General features: G+C 53.4%; 1 protein-coding gene across 1 annotated transcript in view; it reads left to right on the top strand.

The window, feature by feature from the left end:
- ARHGEF17 (Rho guanine nucleotide exchange factor 17) overlaps window positions 1-18,000 on the top strand; it is a 64,941-nt gene that overhangs the window by 34,857 nt on the left and 12,084 nt on the right. The window contains 4 exon segments of the mRNA XM_037840553.1: window positions 8,589-8,666; window positions 15,766-15,948; window positions 17,449-17,565; window positions 17,790-17,882. Of these exon segments, the coding sequence (XP_037696481.1) occupies window positions 8,589-8,666; window positions 15,766-15,948; window positions 17,449-17,565; window positions 17,790-17,882 (471 nt within the window).

Consider the following 18,000-nt stretch of genomic DNA (forward strand, 5'->3'; position numbering starts at 1 on the left):
AGTGTCATTGCCACATTGTGAGAATGTCATGTGGGATGGGAGATACTATGATAGCCATCTATGAAAAATAAAGCCTGCCACACCTGCTGTATTCGTTTCCTAGACTGTCATAACAAAGTATCATTAACTGAATGGCTTAGGACAATACAGTTTTATTCTGTCACAGTTCTGAAGGCCAGATGTTTGAAATCACAGGGGGCCATGCTCCCTTCAAAGGTTCCAGGGAAGAATCCTTCCTTGCCATCTCCTAGCTTCTGGTGGTCCCAGCAAATCATTGGGTTCCTTGGCTTGTAGACACGTCACTCCAATATCCACCTCTGCCTTCCTATGGCATTCTCCCTGTGCGTCTCTGTGTCCAAGTTTCCCTCTTCTTATAAGGACACTGGTCACATTGGATTAGAGCCTGCCCTAATCCAGTATAACCTCATTTTAACTTGATTACATCTGCAAAGAAAATAACGTCACATTCACGGGTACTGGGGGTTAGGACTTGATCATATCTTTTTGAGGGACATAGTTCAATCTCCAATGCCTACCTAGGGTGATTATGAGGATAAAATGAGTCAGTGATGCAAAGTGCTTAGCCTGTGGCTAGCTGTTTTTTGATTACTGTTATTACTGACATAGTAATAACCTCAGGAACACACATGTTCAGACACACAGATGCACCTACGCAGAACAGTGGCCCTGTAGCAGGAAGGGCAAGAGGCTCCCTAAGCCCCTGTTCTCTTCCTTTTCCAAAAAGCACGTTCCTCAGATCTACGGGGCCCACCCAGAGCAGCCAGGCCTGAGGGAGCACAGTGGCCAAGGAACTCATGGTACCTTGAGAGGCTCCCCCTTCCAGAAGGAGGGTCTGTGGGGAGCAGGACATAACTAGGAAGGCAGGAAGAAAGAACAGGTGATGGTAAGAAGAGGGATGGGCTCTCAGATGGAGCAGATGGGGAGACTGAGGCTCAAAGGAGGTGAGGTGTCTACCCAACGTGACACCACCAGCGAGTGGCAGAGCTAGGATTGGAACCCAAGATGTCTGGCTCCTGTACAGAGAACCCCTCTTTTGGAATTTTTGTCTGGTTGGTGGACCTGAGTACCTGGGAATGGCAGCAGCCATCAGTGAAACTGATCGCCCATTAGGTTGGGAACATCCAGTACTAACTCCCCTCTCGTGGACATTGGTGAGATCAGGAACTCAGACAGTCTGTCTGGGCCATTAGCCAGGACTCTGTTCCCAGGAAAGAGGATTGTCCTTGACCCCAGCATTACATGGGGGTGGCATTTTGTTTTCCACCAAAAACTTCCTGGGTCAGGAGAACCTGTTCATCTCGCTGTCTCAATTCAGATGAGGCTGGAGGAGCTGAGCTCAGTGCACAAGGCCCAGGGGAGCTGGTGGGCCCTTGGGGCACTACACTTTACCAGCCAGTGACTTCTCTGAGCCTCAGATTCCTTGTTTGTAAAATAGGGGAGTAACAATAATGGAGCCCTTGATGCAGGGCTGCTGTGGGAATTAAAGTAGCCACGTCTTATAAGGCAAACCAGTAGGGTACCTGGCCCATGAAAACTGCTCAAAAAGTATTAGTGATGCTGTGTGGATTCTAAGCTTGTGGGGTTCCCAGGGTACCGGTTTGGGCAGCTCTAGGACCCAGCCAGTTTCGTGGCAAATATTTATACAGAGCTATGCAGATGTGAAAGTCTGGAGACCCCTCCCACCCTACAGGAGCCTGATGAGACCTGCTGCCGCCGAACCTGCACTTCTCAACTTGCATTGTACTTGTCTTTTCAGTTCCTGTCTTCCTTACATAGACCGGGGTGCCAGGAAGGCATTGCCCTCTTTCCTTACCTTTAAATCCCTAGCACCATGCTTGACACCTAATAGGTACTCAGTAGATATGTGTTGAACTAATCAACAAATGAACCAAATAAAAATTCAGTTATCTTTTCATCCATTGAACTGTGTGTCTGTGCATCCACTCATGTATTATCTGTCATTCATTCACCTTTCTGTTCATCCATCCATTTATTCCTTTTACACCCATCATTCCATTCTTTCATCTCTCTGTTCATTTACTCAGCACAGACTCTTCATCCATCCATTTGTCTATTCATATGTCCAATCCTTCTCATCACTGCTTGCCCCAGTACCAGTTGCAGGACCGAGTGGACCCCAAATGGGCAGTGCTCAGATGCAGGAGGTCTTGGCGGGAGAGGGGGTGGTGTGTCCGGGGCTTGACAAGCAGGTGTTGGGCCTCCTTCAGAGGTGGGGAAGTTGTCAGCAGACTGGGCGGAGGTAGGGAGGGTTAGATGTTCCCCAGGGCTGGCAGAAGGGTGGTCCCACAGCTGGGATACCCAGCCTGTATCTCCTGGGATGGGGCAGTGGTCTTCTGGGGCAGAGCCCTTTTTTCCCTCCCTGCCTCTTTTCCGCCTCTGACCAGAAGAGGGGGCTGCTTGGTTGTGGGAGGGGTGTGTGTGTGTGTGTGTGTGTGTGTGTGTGTGTGTGTGTGTGTGTGGTGGGGTATGGGGTATGCAGAAGAGCACTGGGCAGGACTTTGCCAACCACCCCTGTACACTTCCAGAAACTGCTCTGAGTTATACCCACTCTAAACAACTGCAGATACCTATAAAGGAAAATGCATGAAATGGGAGTTTGGAAGAACAACAGAACCAGACCTGCAGGGGGTTCCCCTGGCACACATAGTACCTCCCAGCCCCACCCCACCCTCAGCTGACCTTGCCCTGAGGGGCCCTATGCCTGTGCTTGCTACTGTGGGGGCGATCCCTGGAGACCCTGATTCAGCAGCTCTGGGCTCCTGTTCCCTCTCTCAGCTTCCTTTCATTTCCCAGCCACCAAACAACAGAGGCTGCTCCCTGTTGCCATGGCAACAGGCTGACTCGAATTAACCGTTCTTAATGAAGCAGCAGCAGTGCTTTGGCACTGACCTGCCCCTGCTCTCAGGGCAGGGGCCTCTGTAGAACTCTGCCTTCTGGGTGCCCACATGCCTCTAGATCGCTCCATCTCGGGACTTGTTCAAGCCCTGCCTTCTCCAGGAAGCCTTCCCTGACTGTCTCTCTCTCTCCCCCTCCAACTGGCAGAGGTGACCCCCTCTGCTGAGCCCTGTGGGAGGAAGCTCACTAGTTGCCTGGGAGCTCATGGAAACCAGCCAGGGTGACTCATCTCTGCAGGGCCTAGTCCTGCTGGAGCTAGTGAGGGAATGGACGCACCTCACAAACAAGCCTGGGTTATTACGCAGTGCTTCGCAATCACTCTGAGGAAATTGAGGCCCAAGATCATTCAGCTCTAGAGAGAGTCAGATGGGGGAGGAGGTATTCTGAGAGGAACCAAATGCGGGTTGAATATCTACAGTGAATCAAAGGATGGTCCAGGGCTGGGGCCTGCAGCCCACCACTCCGGGGACTCGTGTGGAATTATCTGTGGGACCTGGCTACCTGGATGGACCACCATGCGTGTCCCTCCTCCCTGCTCAAACCATCACTCAGTCAAGACCCAGCCCCGAGGGGAGGAAGGGGAGCAGGCCCCTTTGGGAGGGTAAGAGGCAGAAGGACCCGCTGGATCTCTTGATCCCGACTGGGGGCAGAAGAGGGAAAAGACCTTGTGGCACCCCTGAAGCGCCTTCCCTCCTGCCTCCCAGGGGCTCCAGGCCTTGAAAGCTCCGTACTGCCAGTGCATCAGAGTCCCTTGGAAGGAAGGCTTGTTAAAGCACAGATTACTGGGCCCCACCACAGAGTTTCCAGTTTGGGGGTGGGGAGAGGGTTAAGAGTATGCATTTCTAACACATTCCCAGGAGATGCTGCTGATTGGTTCAGGGACCACACTTTGAGAACCACTGCTGCAGAGGGAACAGAAAAGGGATTTGTGCAGAACATGCCCTAATGCCTTCATTCATTCAGTCAACATTTACTCTGGGTCAGGCCTCTGGTGGGACCCAGGGGAGATGGATGGATTAATTGAGGGTTTATTCATTTATGCAACACAAATCATGTACCAGGCTCTGACACACACCTCCCCTCCCCGCCCAGTGCAGCCTCTAGGAGCCCCCCTGCCTCCCGTCTGCGTGGTAACTGCTCTGGGATCGGCTGCCATGTGGGGGTTACACTGGATTTCAACCTGCTGCTCCCTTGGAGTTCTCTGGGCCTGTTTGTATTGTTGGCTATTTGGGATTATCTGTTGGCGAGTTAAAATTTTGATGCTGGATGTTTTGGACTCTTTGAGGAGGCCAGTGCTTGGCTGGCAGGGGGTGGAGCCCTAGTTGAGGGCTGAATTGGGGCCAGCAGGCGGGGTTGATCCTGTGCCATGGGGATGCCAGGCAAGCTCAGGGAACTGCATGGGCTGCTCTGCCTCTCAGTTGGTGACTGCTGGGCGCGGTGGAGGGGAGGGGAAAGAGTTATTTGGTAACCTGTTTATTAGCACATCACCTACTATGTGCAGCATGCTGTGGTTACAGAAGGGACATGGACCTTGCCCTCGGGGTGCCTACAGCCTCCTGGGAGCAATTGGGCATTAATCTAGTAATCATCAAATGTGTAATTACAAAGCTGTGATGCCTGGATAAGGAAAACTGAGAATCTCTGAGAGCACAGAGCACGTGCACTAACTTAATCTGGGGATCAGGGAGGCCATCCCTGAGGAGTGTCATTTGAGCTGAGAATGGTTAAAAGGAGAGGAAACTGCATTTCTAGGAGGTAGGAAAGCATGGGCCAAGGTCCTGAGGCAGGAGTCTGGCATCACCCTGGGACTTGGGGAAGTTGGTCCTGAGGCTTCCTGAAGCTGAGTGGGATGGGTTGTAAGTGCCTGAGCTCTGCCCCAGCAGGAGGGATGGGGTGGGGTGGAGAGGGGGTGGGGCTGGAGCCTTTCCCCACTCTTCCTGGAGGTGCCAGGTACACACCGAGCTAGATGGGGTAGGGGCTGGGATGACCCAGAGTGGGCCTTTCCCATGGTATCCCTGTCTTCCCATCAGGTCCACCTGCTGCCCCTTGGGCATGAGGACAGTGTTCCCAGGAATGTGTGTGTTTGCCCATCCATAAACATCTGTGCCTGAGCATGGTACCTGTTTGTGCCAGTGTCATAGTTGTGTGAACACGGACGGCAGTGCTCAGGAGTGCAGAAGGACGGCAGTGCTCAGGAGTGCAGAAGCATGTGTCACTGTGTGTGGCCATGGGTCAGGTTCAAGTGTGTCAGGTTTCAGGTCTGGACGGGACTGCTGATGTGTGTACTTGTATATGAGTGACGTGTGCGCAGGGATCAAGACACGAGGGCAGGTTTCCATGTACCTGGTCTGTTCTGAGCAGGTATGTGCGTATCTCCGTGTGTGTCTCCGTGGTGGGAACTTGGGTTCTGTGTGTGCCCGCGTTTGGTATAGGTGTGTACAGAAAATGCATCGCCGCGCGTACTCGCCTTTGTCCACGGGTGTGCGCCGATTAGTGTCCGCGGAGGGGGATGGGTCCGCGAGCGGACGCTCCTGCGCTGGAGAAATAAGGTGTGCGAGGTCCGGCTGCCCTGGACGTGTTGGGGTAGATAGGGCCGCGACTAGAGAGGCTGGGGGTGGGGTGGGGCGCCGAGGGCGGGGACCCCTCAAGCGGCGCCGCGCGCGCTCGGTTGGCTTGCGGGCGCCCTCACTGCGTGGAGGAGGGAACAGCGCCGCCACCCGTCCGGCGGCCGCGCTCAGATCAACGCCGGGACTGAGACCGCGACCGCCGCTATCGCCGCCGCCGGGCTGAGCCCCCGGGAGGGAGTGAAAGTGGGAGGGGGCCCGCCGACCCCTGCCCCCTCCGCCGCCTCGGCGCCCCCGCCCCGGCGGCGGGTCGGCCGCATGCTGCAGATGGTGAAGACCCTGGCCCAGTTTACCATCGCGCTGGAAGACATGCGCGATCTGGGCCAGGCCGCCGCCTCCGGGGAGCCCGCCGGGAGCAGCGGCGCTGACGCAGAGGAGTCCGGGGAGGCCCAGGTACCTGGAGAGGGAGGGACAAACAGAGACCTGGCTCAAGACCTGGAACTTAGCCCACCCGGATTGGAGGAGGCATGGGCAGATACTGGGACACAGGGCCTAGGCCTGTGATGGATCCCACCAGCCAGCTGGCCATGGAACCAGGGGCTCTGTGATCCGTGATGGGAGGAGAGAGATTGAGGGTGTAGTGAGGAGCCTTGGCAGGGGGTGGTGTGGCTGGCACAACCTCTGGCCGGGCACTGAGCTTTGGGGCCATTGGGATGCAAGCTTGGATGGCAAGAAGGGCTGGTGCACCAAGCTAGGGTGGGGGCCTGCATCTTGAGACCTGGCCTTGGCAAGGCCTGATGACACAGCCGGTGATATGGGGCCTGGTGGGGGCAGAGCCCCCCCCCCCGGGGGAGGGGGGATCCTGGGTCCACAGACTCAGGAAGGAAAGGGTTTTCCAGCCTTCTTCTCAGGATTGAGGCAGCCCCCAGGTACATGTATTTTCCAGGACTGGGGGTGGGCAGGAATGAGGGGAGCTGATTTTGCTCTCTCCCTTGCTAACCTCTTCCTGCTGCTGGACCTGCCATGGAGGTGTGCTGAGGTCAGAACTAAGAATGGTGGCGTCCCCATTCCTGGCCCAGTGTATGTCTCCCTGCAGAGGAGGAGGCTTCCAGAGGCTATGTCTGTGTCTTTGTGGATCTCTCCGGGCCTCTTTGGTCAGCTCTCCTGGCTCCAGAGGTGGCTGTGATCCTGGATTCCTCCCTGTTCTGTGTTGTGTGTCTCTCTCTCCACTACTTCAAGTCTCTGGGCTCTCAGCTGGGTGTCCCAGCCACATGTTTTTTATCTCTTTACGGGGTGTCTTGGCCTTTAATTGTGTCTCCCAGTGTCCATGTGTCTGTTTTCATGCTGTGCGCCTCTTGGGGTCTCAGTCTCTGGGTGCGAAGCCCCAGTCATACTAGTGGGTGAGGCCCCTACCAACCCTCTCCCTCCACCTCTGTGCCCTGTGTAGCGAGTGTCTAGGGATGGGGCTGTGGAGGGGTGAGGAGCTCTGGGGGGAGGCCTAGGTTCAGCTAGGCCTACAGGGCTGCCCCGCCTGGAACAGGTGGGCCTGCTGACCTGGTTGACGGCTGCATCACCCATCTCCTGCTTCCAGGGCCCTGTTCCCCCTACACACACCCGTGTCTGGGCATGTGCGGGAGGGTGCTGGGTGCAGTGATAGGGAGCTGGCCTTGTTTTCTGTGCCTCCACCTGACAGCTGAGTGACAGCCCACTGTGCTTTTACACAGAGAGGAGGCTGGGAAAGGCAGGCGTTGCAGCGTCAGCCTCCCTGCGCTATCCCAGCCCTCCTGGCCATTGGGCCCAGCCCACCCTCCCTCAGGAAGCCTCGCTGACTATGACCCTCACTGCTTCCAGCTGGGCCTGGTCACAGTGGGGAGGGGAGGGTGGGCGGGGAGGGCAGCTGTGTAGCCCAGGGCCGAGCCTCTTGGGTTCTCCTAGGGAGTTCCCTGCCCAGCAGGGGAGACTGGTGTAGATAACTAGCCTCACTGGGGTAGAATAGTCATGGACATGGAGCAGAGAGAGCTGCTCTGCTCCCCATCTCCTTGCTTCCACAATGCTGGGAGGGAAGTATTATTGGTTCCAGTTCACAGAGGAAGACATGGGAACACAGGGTAGTTAGGTGACCACCCAACGCCACACAGCCAGGAAGAGTGGATCCGGCGCCCTGGGTCCCGCGGCTGCCCGGTCCATCTGGGCAAGAACTCCTACAATGCAGCATGAGGTAGCTGGAAAGACTCTGGTCCTGGCTCTCTCTGTTCCTGGCTGTGTGACCTTGGGCAAGTCACGTCTCCTCTGACTCTTAATGTCCTCATCTGTGGAGATGAGAACACTGAGTCACACTGCTGTGAGCGTGAGGCTGAAATGAAGCCATGTCTGTGAAGTGCCAAAATGCCTCCAGAGGATGAGGGGAGGATTGGGCAGCTGGGCCTGTCCGTGGGAGGCCCTTGTGGTCCCCAGGATGCTCTCCCACGCTCTCCATCCTAGGGTGTACCCAGCTCATGCTGTTTCCTACCAGCAGCTGTCCTGGTTTTTTTAATGGGCTTGGAAGAACTGAGATAGATGGTCTGGTTGTAGCCAGGAGCTCTGAAGCTGGGAGCTTCTCACCACATCAGTGGAGCACAGGGCTGGCAAAGGTGGGGTGAGCCAGCCTCTCCCCTCCCTGTGGGTGTCATTCACACCCTTACCCATGAATTCCTAGCAGAGGAGCCCACTTTTCTGAGTGTGCCTCATGGTAGGGCAGCTTTGAGGAACAGACCTGACTCCTGAGTCCCTGGATCAGGGCAGGGGGAACCTGAGGTTGGCACACCACATACAGGGCGTTCTTTTCAGGAGCAGGGAAGCCAAGAAATAACTGGGAGATCTCCAGAGGTGCCATCAGCTGGGGCAGGGGAGAAGGGAACACTGGGGAGGGTGTATTGGGAGTTCCTGAGCTAAAACCTGGCAGAGTGGAAGGCCAGGGTATGTCAGGGGAACAACCAGGACCCTGGGTGGCGGGAGGGCAGGCCTTGAAGCCCAAGGCCCCTTGTGGCTTCAGGTGGCACGGTCCAAGGGATCAAGCCTCTGCTCACCCTGTGTCCCCTTTCCCCCTAGGACATGCGGAAGCACGTGACCATGACCCTGCTGGACACGGAGCAGTCATATGTGGAGTCTCTGCGCACTCTGATGCAGGTGAGCCTTGTGGCCAGCCCAGGCCCCTGGGATGGCCAATCTGAGTTAGGAGGCCTTCAGCCAGGCAGAACAAACTGTTTCATGGACAGGGGGCCCAGGCCAGGGAGGAGAGGAGTGACCCTGGGACATGCTGCCCGTCCATGGAGAAGCCCCCACATGGCCGCCCCAGAGGAGGAGAAAGCCCCCTCTAGGGCAGGAGAGAAGTGGGGAGGGGCCTCAGCTGGTCCAGTGCAGGAGCTCCCTCCTCCCGTGGCCCCTCCATCTCCCCTGGCATCCCAAGGCCTTCGCTTAGATCTGTGGACCCTCTGGGGTACCCCTTTCACCCCAAATTACATTCACTGATTGGGAAAATATCTGTTGAATGGAATTAAATATTGCACACCTACTGTGTGCCAGGTCCTGTTCCAGGTGCAGGAGGCACAGGGATGAATAAGGGATAAGCCCCTGCCACAGGCGCTCACGTCCTGTTGGGGACTCTGGAGTTTGTGGGGCACCCTGGAAGCATCAAGGGGACACCTACCAGGCCTGGGATCAGAGAAGGATCCCTGGAGGAGGCGCTGGCTTCTTCCAGTACATCTTCTTGGTAGCAGGACCAGCATGTGTTGAGTAAGGAGAGGGCCTAGCACATCCAGAGGTTTGGGTGGCCAGCAGGGGCTACATCTTGGGGCCTTGAATACCAGGAGGAAGGTTTTGACTCTACTGAGGGCCCTGGAGAGCCAGAGACAGATTTTGAGCGGGGACTTGTGTGACCTGCTTCATGCTTTACGAAGTTCATCTGACTGCTGGGAGGGTGAGTAGTAGAAGAGGAGACCAAGGCAGGGAGAGGCTGCTGTTCTGGTTTCCTAGTGCTGCTGTTACACAGAATACCACAAATGGATTGGCTTTTATAAAGGGGATGTTCTGGTTTGCTAATGCTGCCATTAAGCAAAATACCAGAAATGGATTGGCTTTTATAAAAGGGGTTTATTTGGTTACAAAGTTACAGTTTTAAGGCCATAAAGTATCCAAGGTAAGTCATCAGCAATTGGGCACCTTCACTGGAGGATAGCCGATGGTGTTCGGAAAACCTCTGTTAGCTGGGAAGGCACAGGGCTGGCGTCTGCTCCAAGTTCTGGTTTCAAACTGGCTTTCTCCCAGGATGTTCCTCTCTAGGCTGTAGCTCCTTTTCAGAATGTCACTCTCAGTTGCTCTTGGGGCGTTTGTCCTGTCTTAGCTTCTCTGGAGCAAAAGTCTGCTTTTAAAGGCCATCTCCAAAATGTCTCTGTAAGCTTCAGCTCCTCTCTCAGCTTCCATGCATTCTGCAAAGTGTCCCTCTTGGCTGTAGCAAGCTCGCTCCTTCTGCCTCAGCTTATATAGTGCTCCACTAGACTAATCAAGGCCCATGCTGAATGGGTGGTGCCATGCCTCCATGGAAATTGTCCAATGAAAGATCTCACCCACAGTTGAGTGATCACATCTCCACGGAAACATCCAATCAAAAGTCTCCAACCCAATCAACACCAATACATTTCCTGCCCACACAAGACTGCGTCAAAGATAATGGCATTTCGGGGGACATAATACATTCAAACTGACACAGGGGGTTTAATTTCATTACAAATTTACAGTCTTAAGGCCATAAAAGTGTCCAAACTAAGGCATGGAAGAGGATACCTTCACTGAAAAATGGCTGATGGTGTCTGGAACACCTCTGTCAGCTGGGAAGGCATGTGGCTGTCATCTGCTGGTCCTTTTCTCCTGGGTTGCATTGCTTTGAGCTTCTGATTCCAGTGGCTTTCTCTCTAAGCATCTGGGAGTCCTCTCTTAGCTTCTCCAGGGCAAATTCTGAGCTTCATCTCTTAGCTTAGCATCTCCAAATGTCCTTCTGTTTGCATCTGTGTCAGCAAGCATCTCATTGTGGAAGACATGCCCTTCATTGATGTAATCAGCCACAGGTACAATCAATTGACTGATGATTTCATAAACCAGCCTTGCCTTCTGGTTTATTAACCAGCCACAAAGGTCCTTGCAGTAACGGTTAGGCTGGTGCTTGCTTGACCAGACACCTGGGCTCCATCACCTGGCCAAGTCGACACATGAACCTCACCATCACAGGTGCCGAGGCCAGGTGAGGGAGGAGCGGTTGGGCCTGGGGCAGAGGCTACAAGGAGGGAGAGTTGGACACAGGCATTTAGGAAGTTGACTGGTCAGGCCAGGTCAGATGTGAAGTGAGGAGGGTGAGGTGGGAGAGCCCAGGATGATGCCTGGGCTCCTGGCCTGGGTGCCTGAGACACTGGAGGGGATCCTACGTGGGACATGGTGGGTATGGGGAAAGATGGTGAACTCAGGTTCAGAGGTGTGGGCTCTGGGGAGGCCTGGGAGGCCTGAGTGCACATGTGGGGCTGCAGCCTGGGATGGAGAATGAAGATCTGGGCTGAAACAGGACCTGGGGAGCCACACACAGGCCACATGGTCTGAGTAAGGGAAAAGGATGGAGGGTAGAGCCCTGGGAAACTTTGGAATATTCATTCATTCATTCATTCATTCATTCCACAAGTCTGTGTGCCAGGCAGTGTGCTCTGTGAAAGTCTTACCTCCTGAGACTCAGTCTGTGGCAGAGACTGACGATAACTAGTTAGGCAAATTACACATGGTGACAAATGGTGATGCGGAAGTACATGGAGAGATGGGAACACAGAACAGGGCCTGCCTGTTGGGTGGGAGGGCCAGCGAAGGCTTCTCTGAGGTTGGGGGCTGTTGCGACCTGAAGGGTGGGTAGGAATTAAGCAGAGAGGGCCTGAAGGGGGTTGTTTGAGTAGAGGGTGCAGCAGGAACAAAGGCTTGGAGGCTGGAGGGAGCATGGTAGCAGTTAGGGAATGGAGAGGGGCCAGTATGGCTGATGGGAGGGAGGCAGGAGCAGGCCATGCAGGGCCCAAGGGCTGCTGGGCAAGGAGCTGGGCTTTACTGCGAGCACACCCTGTCGTCTCAGAAATTCCATCTTTGAGAGATCCCTTAGCTGCGGCGCAGGAGAAGTCGATGTGCAGGAGACTGAGAGGGGTCCTTTGCTGTGCCCTAGGTGGAAGGTGTTGGGATCAGACAGTCCAGGGTTTGGGTCACTTGCCCCTCACTGGGTGACACCAGCCTAATCACTGCACTTCTCTGATCCTTGGTGTTTTCATCTGCAAAGTATAGCTGATAACACCCACCTCCCAGCATGGAGATGCAAAGGTGTCACTGTTGACTTGTTCACACACATGGGGCAGGAGTGATAAGAGAAAACCGGGAGCAGGCAGGGCCTGGGTATGCCTTCTTTACCTCTGAAAATCCTGGGCCTGGCGCAGGGCTGCACACAGGAAAGGCACATGTAGTACCTATGGGTGGAAGAACTAAGGGCGGGATAGTGCTGAGGAAGCCAGGGGTGCTGGGTAGGGGGAGAGGTGGAGGTAGGCAGGAGGGCATCAGCTGAATCCAGGACTGTCGCTCAAGGCAGCCCTGGAGATGTGGAAGGGGCACTGAGGGCAGACCCAGGGGTCAGGGGCATGACTCTGGAGGCAGGCTGCCAGCTCCCAAGTGACCAGCTGTGTGACCTGTGACCTGGAGCAAGTTACAATAACCAATATAGAGTGGGGATAATTATAGTGCCTGCAGATTGCATGAAAGGATGGATGCACTTAAAACTTAGCTCACTGCCTGGCAGCACTGCATGTGAATGTGTGTGTGTGTAAAAGCTCATTTAACCCTTGAATTAGCCTTGTGAGGTAGATATAATCCCCTTCTCCATATGAGGAAAAAGTTCAGAGAGATTAAGAATCTTGCCAAGGGTCGTTTATCCAGAAATAATAATAGTTGATGTTATTGAGTGCTTAATATGTGCCAGGCACTGCTCTAGGTGCTTTTCCTGAATTAACTCATGTTAAACCTCACTTTAACCTCCATTTTATGGATGACAAACTGAGGCACAGAGAGGTAAAGCAGCTTGTCCAAGGTCACAGAGCTGGGAAGTTGCACAGCCTGGGTTGAAAGCCTGTCAGTCTGACTCTAGGATCCTCCTTCTCACCCCCTGGTCTACACTGCCTGAAACACAGGTGGTGGTCAAATTGAGGTTCAGCACCACATCCCCAGTGTGACCCCCCAGTGGTAGTACCACCACTCGTTGACTGGCATTGTCTCTGCAGGCCAGGACTTTAAAATGAAGAAAGATGTTTAAATGACCAAGGTTATACAGCCAGGAGGAGCTGGGATTTGAACCCAGGAACTAAAGCCACACCCTTTCCTCAGTGCCACCCTCCCCCGTTGAGTCTTCAACCCGAAAATTCCAAGCTAACAACCCCCCCTTTTCCCTAATTGCCCTGTCCCTGGCACTCCAGATCCGCTGTGCTCTGCTCGTCTTTTTTTCTATAGCACATACTATCCTCTAACACATGATGTAATAATTTATTTATTCATGCTTATTTCCTGCCTCCCTCCACTAAAATGCCGGCTCCACCAGCACAGGGAGTTCTGTCTGTCCACTGATGCATCCCCAGTGCTTAGAGGGCCCGACACACAGCCGTAACTCATCGAGGATTTGTGGAGTGGATGCAGGTATTAGCGCCGGTTCTGAAGCAGGTTCTCGGTTGCTGATTATCGCTCCTTGCCCTGGGCGCCTACTTCTGTGTGGACCCCGCGGTTTAGCTCCTGCTCCTTGTGGGGCAGCCATCCCTGATGCAGGCAAGGAGCTGGCCCAGACTGGCCTAAGAGCCATGGGCGGGAGGCTGCCTGCCTGTCTCCTCACCACCACAGACCGCACCCCCTCCCCGTCTCGTTATTTAATTGTTTACTTGTGTCTCAACTCAGCAGATATCTGTTGAGCACCGACCAGGTCCTGGGGCTGTAGTGGGAACAAGGTGGATTTCACTCTTGCCCTTCTGGGGCTGACAGTCTAGCGAGGAGACAGATGTGAGTGTAAGACTTGTGCTAATAAGCACACCTCACAGCCATGCCTTCTGCTGGGGAAGCGGGGCCTGCGGAGGGCCCGTAGCAGGCACTCCACCACCGGCTGGAAGTGAAGGAAGGTTTCCCAAGGAAGGGAGGTTAATTGCTAAAGCCAGCCCCAGGAGAAAGGTGTTACAGCAGTGAAAACAGCCTTTTGCAAGGGTCTTGGCACACACTGGGGCCCCCTTCTGGGGAAGGGCCAGCAGGATTTGGGGCAGGACCAAGGGGAGGATTTGGGGGTTTGTCCTGAGAGCAATAGGTCAGATTCACATGTAAGAAGACACCCCAGGCTAGTGGGTGCATGCAGCAGGCTTTCCCACACTTCCTAAACTAGTGCCCCTTTCAATGGCAAATTTCCATGCCTACATCCCAGCCAGAGGTTCAGAAGCAACACCCCCTGGCCTTTTCAGAATTCCCCACCAGGCAAGAAGATTCTATTAAGATTCTGTTGATTATTCTTGTTATTTTTGTGTGTGTGCTAATAAAGGTGTCAGGGATTGATTTAGGTGATGAATGTACAACTATGTAATGGTACTGTGAACAATCGAATGTACGATTTGTTTTGTATGACTGCGTGGTATGTGAATATATCTCAATAAAATGAACATTAAAAAAAAGATTCTATCGAGTTTCACTTTCTCAAGGCTTTTTTTTTTTTCAAAACAATTCAGATTAAAAAATTTTAAATGTAAAATTTATCACAACATTGCATATACTTTTTCAAAGAACACCCTTCAGTTTTTGAAAGCCTGTCTCTTTGGCCTGCAGTTCGAGTTTGGGTCAGTAGAGGGCAACCTCTCCATAAGAGCCTCAGTCATGGAGCACAGATGTTCACGCTCAGGAAACCACTGAAGGCAGATTTGGGATGAAAAATAGATTTAGTCACAGACTGACCAGTAGATCCATGAACTGTTAAAACAATGTTCAGATAGTGTTTTAGTCTTCTTGGCTGCTCAAATACCCTGCAATGGGTAGACTGAAACGATGAGAATTTATTGGCTCTCAGATTTGAGGCTGGAAGTCCAAATGAAGAGATCATCAAGGCGATGCTTCCTCCCCAAAGACTGCAGTGCTCTAGGGCTGGCTGCGGTGAGCCTTGGTCCTTTGCTCCTTTTACACATGACATTGCACATGGCAGCGCCTTCTGGCCTTTCCGTTCTTTTCCAGGTTCCATTGATACCAGCTTCTGGCTGCTCCTTCTGTGACTTTCTCTCTGTCTGAATTTCATTCTGCTTATAAAGAACTCCAGTAATAGGATTAAGACCCATCCTGATTGAGGTGGGCCATTCTGAAGTAGCCTCGTCGAAAAGACTGACTTACCATGGGTCCACACCCACAGGAATGGATTAAGTTTAAGGACATGTTTTTCCGAATCACCACAGATAGTGCCACCAACATCTTCCAGTGGCTTCTCACATGTCCTCGCAATCCTCGCCCTGCGTTATTTCTTCCACAGCAGTTATTACCTTTTAACGAGCCATTTGATTATTGCACGTAATCATTTCTAAGATACACAGTTTTCACATTTAACCTCTCTGAAGTCAGGATTCATCCTACAGTTGATGGCATGTCATAATTTAATTGGCAGCAATTTTTTTTTTGTCTTTAATGGTGCATCTTAGCTTTTATGAAATGCAGGTTATTTTTTACTTGTTTCTTTTACATGTCTGTTTTGTCTGACTAGATTGTGATCTCTATCGGGGCAGGGATTTTTGTCTTCGTTGTTCACCACTGTCTCCTATTTCCTAGAACCATTGCCTGGCACATAGTTAGTCCTCAGTGAACATTTGCTGAATGATTTAGTGAGTAAGGGTCTCCTGAGGAGCCTCATTTTGTTGCTTTCCTCTCTGTGAGCTCTGTTTGTTCAGCATCCAGCAAACCTCTCCTGAGCGCCTTCACCTCTGTCTTGGCCAGACTCTGGTCCGGCAGTGAGGGGCACAGGGAAAGCTCCTGCCAGCCCCCTCCCAAGACTCACAGTCGAATGAGGGAGCTCGGGAGGCTGGGGCAGTGAGTTGCAGGCCCTGCAGGTGATTTCATGAGCACTCACTTGGGGCTTCCCGGGAGGGGGTGTTTGGTCACACCTGTGCAGGTGGGTTGGGGTACCTTCTCTCTGAAGGGTCCTGCACTGACCCCGTGAGCCCCACAGGGCTATATGCAGCCGCTGAAGCAGCCAGAGAACTCCGTGCTGTGTGACCCGTCGCTGGTAGATGAGATCTTTGACCAGATCCCCGAGCTCCTGGAGCACCATGAGCAGTTCCTGGAGCAGGTGCGGCACTGCGTGCAGACCTGGCACTCACAGCAGAAGGTGGGCGACCTGCTCATCCAGTCGGTGAGTGGCCCTACTGCCCGTGGCTGCCAGCCCCACAAGCTCAGGCCCCTCCCAGCAATAGGTCAGATTCACATGACCTAGAAGGGGCTTGACCCTGCCATGGACAGCTCCCTCCCCACCTCCCCACTGGACACTGGCACTGGCCCCAGCCCCTGGGTTAGCTTGAACTTGGACACTGCCCCAACCTCAGACCTTGACTGGACTTGGGCATGGATCCAACTCCAGCTAGATCCTGACTCTGATTCTGGAACTAACTCCAGTTGCTGGCACTGACCCTGGCCCTAGTCCTGACCCTGATCTGGTGCTAACATTTACCTATACCTTGGCTGGGTGCTGGTCTTGACCCCCACCCTATCTGCACCTGAACTGAAATAACTGCCCTGACCCCGAACCCAGACTTGGGCTGGACACTGGCCTAGTGTTGACTAACTCCTTCTCCAGGCATTTTAATAATAGTAGCTAACACTCTTTGGCACTCATTATGTGCTAGGCATTATTCTCAACACATTCTAGGTATTGACATCCCTGTGAGGAAGGTGCGAATATAACCCTGGTTTTATAGTTGAAACTGAGGCACAGAGTGGTAAAGTAACCCAACCAAAGTCACAATTAGTAAGTCATGACAGACTCAGTCTCAGGAAACCTGGTTCCAGAGCATGTGCTCTACCCACCCATACTTCCTCTCACCAGTAAGGCTTCCAGCCGGAAAGCTTTCCAGGAACCGACAATAATAGTTGAGACTTTTAAAAAGGTATGGGTTTCAAGATACAAAAAGAACTGCAAAAGCAAAATGAATAAACATTTAATTAAACGACCATAAAATACATAACATGCCATCTTCTTCCATTGTTAAATTTAGTATGCATCTGTAAGTATTTAATTACGTTTGAAAAATTGAATTACATTTGGTTATTTTGCCCGAATTCCCAAGGAGCTTTCCAGGGAGCCCCTATCTCCTTGAAGAGGGGAGACTTTTTTTCTCGGAGGATCAGAGAGGCCAGAGGCTGGGTGTGGTACCAGGCACAGCTCTGGTTGGTCAGGGAGGGCTTCCTGGAGGAGGAGGCGCTCAGCCCTCGGGGAGGGGAGATTTGGTGGAGGAACAGCATTCTTGGTGGAGGGGATTACATGAGCAAAGGCCCAGCAGCTGGAACGAGTCTGTGTCACTCTGAGGACAGTGAGGCGGGGGAGCGGCCTGGTGGGCGTTGGTGGGATTGGAGACCAAAGGCTGGAAATGCCCGCTTAGGAGTGAGAGGACCAGGTCTGAGCTCACAGGACATGTCCAGGCACACACTGATGTACACAGGTAAGATGTACACACACATGCCCACATGCTTAATTAAATATGGTCATGTGTATAAAACATGCACACCAGGAGACACGTGACACAGGCATGCAGGCCTGACCCCTTAGGGACGGTGTCATTTCTACTTGTGAACGTGAACCAGTGGAAATCAAGGCAGGGTGAGGTGGAGGATCCTCAACCTGCCTCCTCACCCACAGTTCTCCAAGGATGTCCTGGTAAACATCTATTCTGCCTATATCGATAACTTCCTCAACGCAAAGGATGCCGTGCGTGTGGCTAAGGAGGCGAGGCCTGCCTTCCTCAAGTTCCTAGAGGTAATGTGGGGGAGGGCAGGAGCATGGGGGCGACCCGCACCCTTGGGGCCAGCTTTGGGACCCCAGGCGCTTCCCAGCTCGGGCATCACAGCCCTAGCCAGTGGGTCAGCCCCTGCCCTCAGGCTGAGCCAGATGGGGCTCACTCTCACTACAGCCTGTCCCTGGACATACCCATATATGCCATCCCTCACCTGGGTTTACATCCCCCTTGCTTCGGGTTTTAGCAAAGCATGCGTGAGAACAAGGAGAAGCAAGCACTGTCTGACCTCATGATCAAGCCTGTGCAGCGGATCCCACGCTATGAGCTTCTGGTGAAGGTGGGTATGGGGCTGGGTGGGAAGGTGGGGAAGGCCTGGAGGCATGGGGAGAAGCAGGCGGCTTTGAGGCCCCTGCCTGGTTAAGCCTGGCATCAGGGACCCCCAGGGTCAGGAGAGG

Source organism: Choloepus didactylus, chromosome 6 (assembly GCF_015220235.1).
Source record: "Choloepus didactylus isolate mChoDid1 chromosome 6, mChoDid1.pri, whole genome shotgun sequence".
NCBI classification, from domain to species: domain Eukaryota; kingdom Metazoa; phylum Chordata; class Mammalia; order Pilosa; family Megalonychidae; genus Choloepus; species Choloepus didactylus.